Source organism: Mustela nigripes, chromosome 7 (genome assembly GCF_022355385.1).
Source record: "Mustela nigripes isolate SB6536 chromosome 7, MUSNIG.SB6536, whole genome shotgun sequence".
NCBI lineage: Eukaryota > Metazoa > Chordata > Mammalia > Carnivora > Mustelidae > Mustela > Mustela nigripes.
The window spans coordinates 1,774,625-1,783,649 of NC_081563.1; the positions used below are offsets into that span (position 1 = coordinate 1,774,625).

The following is a 9,025-nucleotide window of genomic DNA, read 5'->3' on the forward strand; positions in this document are numbered from 1 at the left end:
TTTTTTTTTTTTTAAATTTATTTGACAGAGAGAGATCACAAGTTGGCAGAGCAGCAGGCAGGGCAGGGGCGGGGGGTGGGTGGGAAGCAGGCTCCCTGCTGAGCAGAGGGCCGGGATGTGGGGCTCAATCCCAGGACCCTGAGATCATGACCCGAGCCAAAGGCAGAGGCTGAACCCACTGAGCCACCCAGGCGCCCCTGAAAAAACAGTTTTAATAAAAACTATCTATTGGGGAGCCTGGATGGCTCAGTTAGTTCAGCCTCTGCCTTCGGCTCGGGTCATGATCCTGGGGTCCTGGGATTGAGCCCAGCGTTGGGCTCCCTGCTGGGCGGGAAGCCTGCTTCTCCCTCTTCCACTCCCCCTGCTCATGTTCCCTCTCTCGCTGTCTCTCTGTCATATAAATAAAAAAAAAATCTTTAAAAAGAAATAAAAATAAAAATAAAATAAAAACTATCTATTAATAAGAAAAATATTTCCGTTTTGGAAAAAAAGTCATGTCCCTAAAGTCTTATCACACTTTATTTTGAACAAAATACCTTATAAATTAGTTTTATTTTGACATTATGGCTGATTCTAAAGAAACCAACAGGCTGACTCTCACCAAGGCACTTTAACAGTGATGAGGTTCATGAAGGGTAGTGGGAAGAAAGGCAGGTAGGGCCAAGCGTCCTCCCGACCACCGAACCAAGAGGAAACAAGCGTGAAAAGGACTTTACACCGCTCTGGAAAGAGCCCTCCACCCTTTCCCACGCTGATGACAAAAACTTGATTGGGCGACAGGCACAGGGAGTGTCAATCAGATTAAAACAGCCTCCCGACAAGCCCAGAAACCCCCTGGACTTAGAAACGCTGGTCCCCTCCCTCTTTGGGAGCGTCGTACTGTCCGTCACTCTGAACTTTGCTTGGCTGCCCAGCACTCTTCATCTGGCCTACGTCTTCATTCTTCCAAGCAGCATGACCACAACTGCAGGCACCGAAGGAAAAAAGTCCTGCAACATGACATGCGCCCAGACGAGGCCCTCCCAAGCACTGCCGAGACAACAAGAGGACACTGAACCCCCCTCAGTCACGCGGCCCGAGCAGTGTGTTCTACACACAATCACAGCAATAACAAGCAGCGTCACTTGCAGGATGATCAAGACCCAAATATGTTGCAATTTCTAACACACGCTATGGTATTAATGTTATGTAAACTTTAAGTCATTAAATCACCTACAGACAGTACTAGTCTCCCCAGTTAACTCCGAATATTTGGTCCTAGACACCTGGGTGGCTCAGGCAGTTAAATGTCCAACTCTTGATTTCGGCTCAGGTCATGATCTCAGGGCTGCGAGACCGAGCCCCCGTCGGGCTCCACACGGAGCGTAGGGCCTGCTTAGGGTTCTCTCTCTGCTGCCACCCCCGCCTTGTCTCACCCGAGCGTCTGGTCCTCACAGCCACGTAAGAGGACCGGTCCGACAACACGCACCCACTGGATGTCCATGCCCTGGGCGAGCTGCTCCAGCGCCACGAAGTCCTCCCGGTTGATCACCTCCTTCCCCGTGCTCGTCTTCCACCCGTTCTTCTTCCAGCCTTGAACCCAGTTAGTGATGCCTACAGGAAACGCACGCAGTCCGCTGAGCTCGCCTGTCCCGGTCTCTTCCTCCCTACACTTCCCCCTTCCACCTGCTCTACTCGTCTCCGCAGGGGCATGGACCTGCCGCTGGCCCACACGGGCTGGACTCCGGGGGCACACGCCCGGCACACTCCTCTGCTTACCCCTCGGCCTGGACTGGTGCTGACCCACAGCTCCCAGCTTAAGAGGACACCGCTCTGCTTCTTCAACCCCCTCCCCGCGTCCTAAACATGATTATTTCTCAAAGGAGCCGTCAGCACGCCACCTTCACTTACTTACGCGTGTTTACACTCGAAGGACTACAAAAGCAGAGACACAGCTACCCGCTGCCCTATCCTAGGAGCCTGGCGAAGACATGTCTAATGTGGCAAACTCCAGAGCAGCAGATCTGGGCTCCAGAATCCCCGGTTTTCTCTTTATACCGGACAAACCAATGGTTGTCTTCATTCACCATTTGGGTCCTGCCCTGATACACCTCCCACAGGAGAAGGAAATACCTGTTTCCCTTCATGTTTACCAGGAAACACCAGAAGTAAAATGTAGAAACTTACCATTTATAGTAAACATACTGTCCGTATACAGAACCAGCTTCTTGATGTTTTGAGCCTTTGCCTGCTCGATGGCTTTGCAGGCTGCCTTAAAGAAAGAGGTCAGTCATCATGCTACAGAAGTTGTCCGATTTTCAACATTACTGAAGTTCAAAATCACTTCGCTATTTAAACATTCCTTCTTTTTCTGTGCTAAGTGTAATGATTATGCGCTCTGCGTGAAATAATGCCACACATATGGTTCTGTTTGTGCATCTATGGGAAATAGCTTTTAAAACTTTTCTGGAAAATTCCTATCCATCAGAGTCACTAGTAACCCCAAACCAAGTTTCTTCTGGACTTTGAGTATCCTGTGCGCACACAGTGTACGCGGATCGCTGCTACGATGGTCTTACTCTCAGTGGGAAATGTGTCCGACAACTTACATGAATTTCTGCTCTTTGGTTGGTCTGCCGTCCAGGAAGCCTAATGCCTATGTTCCTGGTTGCAAAACAATACAAAGGAAAATGAAATCAATTAAAAAAGCTAATTCCCAAAGGGATTCCTTAAGCCTCTCAATGGAGGACAGGCTTGATACATTTTTTTTTGACATATGAAAGCATCATACAAATATACAGCCTTTAAAAACCAAACCAAGAGGGGCGCCTGGGTAGCTCAGTGGGTCAAGCCGCTGCCTTCGGCTCAGGTCATGATCTCAGGGTCCTGGGATCGAGTCCCGCATCGGGCTCTCTGCTCAGCAGGGAGTCTGCTTCCCTCTCTCTCTCTCTCTCTGCCTGCCTCTCCATCTACTTGTGATTTCTCTCTGTCAAATAAATAAATAAAATCTTTAAAAAACAAAACAAAACAAAACACCAAACCAAGAGTACTAGCATTTTATGGAAAAGCACCAAGGTATGGTCTTGTGAAGAATACTGGGCCAGAAATCAGAAGCAAAGTTTTCTTTCTGGCCCTGCAATTCATTAGTGTGGGGTCCTGGGTGAGCACTAAGCCCACAGACACTCAGTGCCACACAAGCTGGTTGCTTCTTAGAGGGTTTGCAGCTAAAATGAGATCTCAAAGGGAAAAAACTCTATAGACCACAAGTCGAGAGAAATATAAAGTCTTACTCAACAGTTTATACTCCATTATGCCCAACACTGCTGTGGGGACCTGGAAATGCTGGAGACAAAGCTCAGAGCTGATGTGGCTACTTCACAGGCTCAAATTCGTCTTTTACACTGAATCTTAGGGCTGCCCAGGGTTTCTGAATGATCACGCTTTGCATCCCCCTGAGCTTGTGCCTTGTGAAAAACTAGAGGGCACCTCTAAGCTCACACGTCCTCAGAAGAGTCTTGGGAACATGACAGGTTCCAAGACTGGCAACCTTGGACATCCTTGCCAGAACCATCCCGCAGGAGGCGTGTGACTCTCCTACGGGGCAGGGAAGTCATTTTGGTAGAAGATGTCATCAGCAAGACACAGAAACTCCCCTAGATTCAGGGTGAAGAAAGCCATGCTGAGGTAATTTACATTCTGAAGAACAAGCTATCAGTGTCGACATGAACCAAAGCTTGCTCCTTTGCAACCTCTGCCAAAGCTAACCAAATAATCAGCAGATCTCGTGTCACTCCTTGCCAAGTTTTAGACTATGATTCACTTAGACTTGAAGCCTTTTTTGTTTACTCACAAAGGATGGCCGGGCCCCCAGTAAACACCGATGCCTGCTCGTGCCCTCCTCCGCCCGTTACTGGAGCAGCAGCCATCAGTGTAGACGACAACAAATTCTCCTAAAAGAGGGAGTTTCATGAGTGGCACTGGAACCAAAGCACAAAAAACTGAGATTCATTTAACAAATTCACTAAGCTTGAATTCACATTTTAACTGAGAGAGTATGCACAATGTGATCTATATTCTCTATCTAGAAAAACAGGATCAGTCCCTTATAAAAGGGGCCCTCAACACCTTTTGATTAGCATGCCCTCCTATCTTGGATATGGCAATTTAAAGGTAAATTAAAGGTAAAGGCAGGCCTTTTGTGAACTCAGAACCTGCTGCTGTTGCATTTCCCACTACAGAGGTCAGAACAGTGTCGCCATCCCTCTCCCCACACTCACTCCCCGCCGGAGCCATCTTTGCAAACAAGTAGTGTCTTCGCATGATAATGACCTGTCCCCCAGAAGGTCTAGTCCTCTGACAAGTGTTGGTCTGATTTTTTTTTTTTCTCAGTATATTTGTCTCTAATAAACTACAATCCCGTGTTTGCTTTGTTCCATCAAGACAGAGGCTCAGGGGCACCTTGGAGTCATGATTATTATATGGAAAACTAAAAAATCCAAGATAAATACCCATGTAAGAAAATGTGCTTTTGTCAACCAAAGGCACGGATCCCGTGGTCTGTCTTGTCTGCTTTGCACAGGGCTCTGCATTTTCATCTCCATCCGAGGGCTCACGGAGTCGCTTGTTGGCTTTCACTTGTGATTCTTGTTCATGCTTATCTTCTGTCCCTGAAAGATCAAGTCTACTCAAAAAGCAGGAAAAAACGAACATAACACGAAATGCTTAACAATCCAGAAATTCAGTATGTGACTTAGTATCACTAAATCAGACTTAAGTATGCTCTGCGGCCCTACAAAGAGGAAATCGCTTAGGACAGTCCATACCGTGTCAGATTTTCAAGTCCTATGAGATTACTCTAAAGTTTCCCTAAGCTCGACAAGGCGATAGGAACAGAGGAGCAACATCTCTGTTAAAGCAGAAACCTGGTTTTGAGATAGTAGAGAGAGCAAAGGTTTGAATCCCACCGGGATGGTGGGCCGTTTGACTACCTGAGGGACTCTGTCCCCAGAAAGAAAACAAGGACTCGAATTTTGTAGATGGGATTACTCTAGGTACGTCAACCCCATCAATGCCAAGTTGAGAACCTCCAGGAAAGCTGAGAGGTCATGGGTAACTGGACCTTAAGTCAGGAGACAGTGGGCCACACTGACAACAGGAAGCAGAAGCCCAACAGCAGGAGGGACCGGGCCCCTTCAGGGCGGCGGCTACAGAGCTTTCCTTCAGGAGCCCAGCCATGGGATGCAGGCTTAATCCCAGAGGCTTCTCACACTCTCCCTCAGGTTGTGTGGGAGCAGCGTTTCCTACATTCTCATTTTATGGAGTGGGAACAGAGGCACAGAAGCAGCAGCCAAGCTTGTCTGCAAAACCACCACCAAGCCCCACACTACAGAATTCATTTTAAGCTCATCCCTAAAGCAGGGACGGAGAAATGGGGCTCCAGTGTTGACAGAACCCTTAGCACGTGTCCGAGCCAGAACGTCCTGCCTGCAGTAGCTTCTCCACCCACACCTGGCAGAAGACTGCCACAGGTTATCTAGGCAAAATCTGACCGGAGCCACTATGGAGGGCAACGTTTGGGTCTCCACTCTGCGGTATTTACCTTTAAAATATTCCTCTGGGGGGGGCGCCTGAGTGGCTCAGTCGGCTCAGGTCACAGACCTGAGTGCAGGGACCTAGCCCGGCACCCGGCTCCCTGCTCAGTGGGGAGTCCGCGTCTCCCTCTCCCCGCAGCTCCCCCTGCTTTGCTCTTTCTCTCACTCTCGCTCTATCTCAAATAAACAAACTCTCGAAAGAAAAATATTCCTCTAGGGACTCTACGTAAGTAAACCCCAAAACACAAGTACAAATCAAAGGGTAATTTTGTAGAAGTTTAATGCCAATACAAATATTGATTTTATTTGTAATAACATAGAAAGTTAAATCGGAATCCAAGTTTTTAAAGGACAGACAAGACTCTGAAAGAAAAGGAGCCCATTTCGTCAGATAATTTTCCCTTCACAAAATTGGATTAAGTTAACCCCAAATCAATTTACAAAAATCATGGTAACCGCCAAATAGCTCAAGAATCCCAAATTAAAAATATATGTCACATTAAGAGAAAATTTGGGAAAGGGGCTACCACTTTTGCTTTGACCCAGTTTGGAAGGTGAAAGATGTTCAATCCCAATTCACATATGTAAGTCACTAACGTGGAGATCTCTGAGCTTTCAGAAAGAGGATTCATAAAGAACTGTCTCGCCTTAGGACTGAGAGCACCTGATAAACAGAAACTTACTTCTGGTGCAAGAACTGAAGTATGAATGAAAGACTGAGTGGTTAAGGCAAAAGAGCAGTGAGAAGGAAGCATTGAGAACCCAGCCGAGACAAGAACCATACTTGCGCATTTGTTTTCTGTCCCAAACCGACCTCTCCACCGGGGCAGAAAACGGTAACAGCCACAGCGCAACTTCCTTCGAAGCTGCTGGGCAGACAGAGGGTGAAGCAGATCACAGTGAGTGAGGTTCCGCCCTGCTTCTGCCCCGCCTGGTCGCGCAGGGTGGATTCCTAAACGCGACTCCTCTCTGACCACCACTGTCACGGCCTCCGAAGGAGCCGCTGTCCAGAGCCGGCGCATCTCAGAGGGACTGTGGAGTGTCTGGCCGACAAACATGGATTCAAACTCGTCTCTCTTCTCAATCCACTAGTAAAAAAATCTGTGAGTCAAGCTAATGAGACAATTTACCCCCGAACCTGGGGGTCTGAAGGCCCGCCCAGTTGAAAATCGGTATAATCTGTGACTCCTCAAACACTCAGCGGCTACTGGTAGCCTACTGTTACCTGGGAGGGCCGCTGTGAACAGCGGACTCACACGTGTGTGTCTCACATGCCGCCGTCTCACAACAAAGTACCAGAGAACAGGCGATGTCAGCAAGGGGCGCCGCGGTGGCCCGGTGGACGAGGCGTCTGCCTGGAGTCGAGATCCCGGGCGCGGGGCTCCCTGCTCGGCAGGGCGTCTGCCTCTCCTCCTTCCTCTGCTCCTCCCCCTGCTCACGACTGTACTCTCTCTCGCAATAAATAAAATGCTTTCAAAAAGAAAACGTTAGGAAAACCCTGAGGAAGAACACGTGGGCGGCTCGGTCGGCGGGGTCTGCTTCTGGCTCAGGTCGGATCCGCAGTCCTCGGATCGAATCCCACACCCGACTCCTCGCTCCGCAGGGAGCCCGCTTCTCCCCTGCCTGCCCCGTCCCCGCTTGGGCTCTTTCTCTGTCCTTGACAAACAAACAAAATCTTAAAAAAAAAAAAAGAATCCTAAGGAGAATTTATGATAAATGTGTATTTTATGACAAACGTGACACAATGAAGTCCACATACAAGTTTCCTCGCGCAGCTCAAGCTCGTGTTGTTCAAAGGACAATTATATTCTAAACTTTTGTGCTCCCAAGCATCAGCCCTGGTTCTGCACACGCGATGCTCCTTACACCGAGGCTGGACTGACGACCTGTTCCTTGTGCAACACGCGCCAGCGCGGGAGACTCGGCGGGTGAAGCCGGTCTCAGGAACCCCCGCACCGAGCCGCGCGGGCCGGGGAACAGATACGCCCCCCGGAGCCCCGCAGCCCACTCGGTCGGCAACCGAACAAGTCCTTCCTGAAAGGCAGAAGTAGGGGCGCCTGGTGGCTGAGGGGTTGAGCAGCGGCCCCGGCTCGGGTCGCGGGGCATGGAGGCCCCGCTCGGCCGGGCCCGCTTCTCCCCGGCCTGCCCCGTCCCCGCCTGCGCGCGCGGACAAATCATAAACAAAATGCTAAAGGACACACTTAAAGATGAAGTCCAGGAAGCCCCGCGCGGAGGAGCCCCCGCCTCCCGGCCGTCCGCAGCGCCGCTCCAGCCGACGCCGCTAAGCCCAGGTGCTCTGCGGCCGCCCCGCCGAGACGCGGTTCCCGCGGGCTGCCGAGACGGCCCGGCTGCGCGAGGCCGCGGACACGAGCGCACACGCTACCTTCCGCGCCGCCCGGGCCGGCGGGCCGCCCGACGAAGGCCCAGGCCTCCTCCTCCGTGGCAAACTTCTTAAAGCGCGCGGCCGGGAAGCGGTCCACCTGCGCCCGGCACTCGCTCCTGCAACAGAGCGCCGCGTTACCGCCCGCCCCTCCCGGCCCCGCCGGCCCCTCCCGGGTCGGGACCGCGCGACCCGCGCTGCGCTGCCCGCGCCGCGGGGCCTGCACTCCGGTCCCGGCGCCGCCCGCGCCCTGGGCGCCCTGCGCCGGCCGACCGACGCCCGCGCGTCCGGGGCTCCGTCTCCAAACGCCCCAGAAGCGCTGGGCCGGGCCGGGTCTGAAGACGGGCCCCGTTAACCCTTCCCGGACGCGTCCGCGGCGCCTCCGCTCGTCCGCCCCAACGCAGGAGCGCGACCCCGGGCCCCTCCCGAGCGCGGCGGCCCCGACGCAGCGGCGACCCCCGCACGGCGCCAACCCGGCTCCAAGGGCCGTGCCGGGGATCCGAGCTTGGCCCGGGAAAGGCGACCTTTCCAAGGACCCCGAGGGGCAGGCCAGGCGCGGCCGCAGGCGGACGACGTGCGGCCGCCGGGGAACGTCCCCGGACGCACGCGGACAGGGTCAGCGGGGCCGGGCGCGCGGGCTCCAGGTGGCCTTTCCCACGCCGCCCACAGCGAAACCGCGTCGGGGCCCGCGGCCGGGACCGGCGCGCCCACGTCCGCGGAGGCCGGCGGCGGCGGGGCTCCCGGGCGCTCCAGCCCAGGCCGCAGGCCGCAGCCCGGGGCCAGTCCCGAGAGCCGCCCGCGGCCGCCCCGGCTCGGCCTCGGAGAGCGCGGCCCACTCACCAGGTCTGGAAGACCCCGGCCTTGCGGCCCCTCCTCACGGCATAAAACATGCTGAGGCCGCTGCGGCCGCCGGGGCTGCCGCGCACCGCGGCCAAAGCAACCCTGCGCGCCGCGCCCAGAAGCCGGGTCATGGCCCACAGCCGGCCATCGCCCCGCCGCTTCGCTTCGCCGCTCGCGCCTCCACCACCAGACCCAACTTCCGGCGACGGCGCGGAGAGATGACGCGCGACCCCCT

At 53.5% G+C, this 9,025-nt stretch overlaps 1 protein-coding gene across 2 annotated transcripts in view; it reads right to left on the bottom strand.

The window, feature by feature from the left end:
• RNASEH1 (ribonuclease H1) overlaps nt 1-9,025 on the bottom strand; it is a 16,067-nt gene extending 7,042 nt beyond the window's left edge. The window contains exons 1-7 of one of the 2 annotated variants that reach the window (XM_059405092.1): nt 8,791-9,025; nt 7,954-8,069; nt 4,488-4,646; nt 3,830-3,929; nt 2,589-2,643; nt 2,167-2,251; nt 1,469-1,593 (exon numbers count right to left, since the gene is read on the bottom strand). In XM_059405092.1, coding sequence (XP_059261075.1) covers nt 1,469-1,593; nt 2,167-2,251; nt 2,589-2,643; nt 3,830-3,929; nt 4,488-4,646; nt 7,954-8,069; nt 8,791-8,921 — 771 coding nt within the window. In that variant the 5' untranslated portion in view covers nt 8,922-9,025. Of the gene's footprint in view, nt 1-1,468; nt 1,594-2,166; nt 2,252-2,588; nt 2,644-3,829; nt 3,930-4,487; nt 4,647-6,354; nt 7,896-7,953; nt 8,070-8,790 lie in introns of those variants that run through there. The other variant, XM_059405090.1, reaches the window with a different exon arrangement.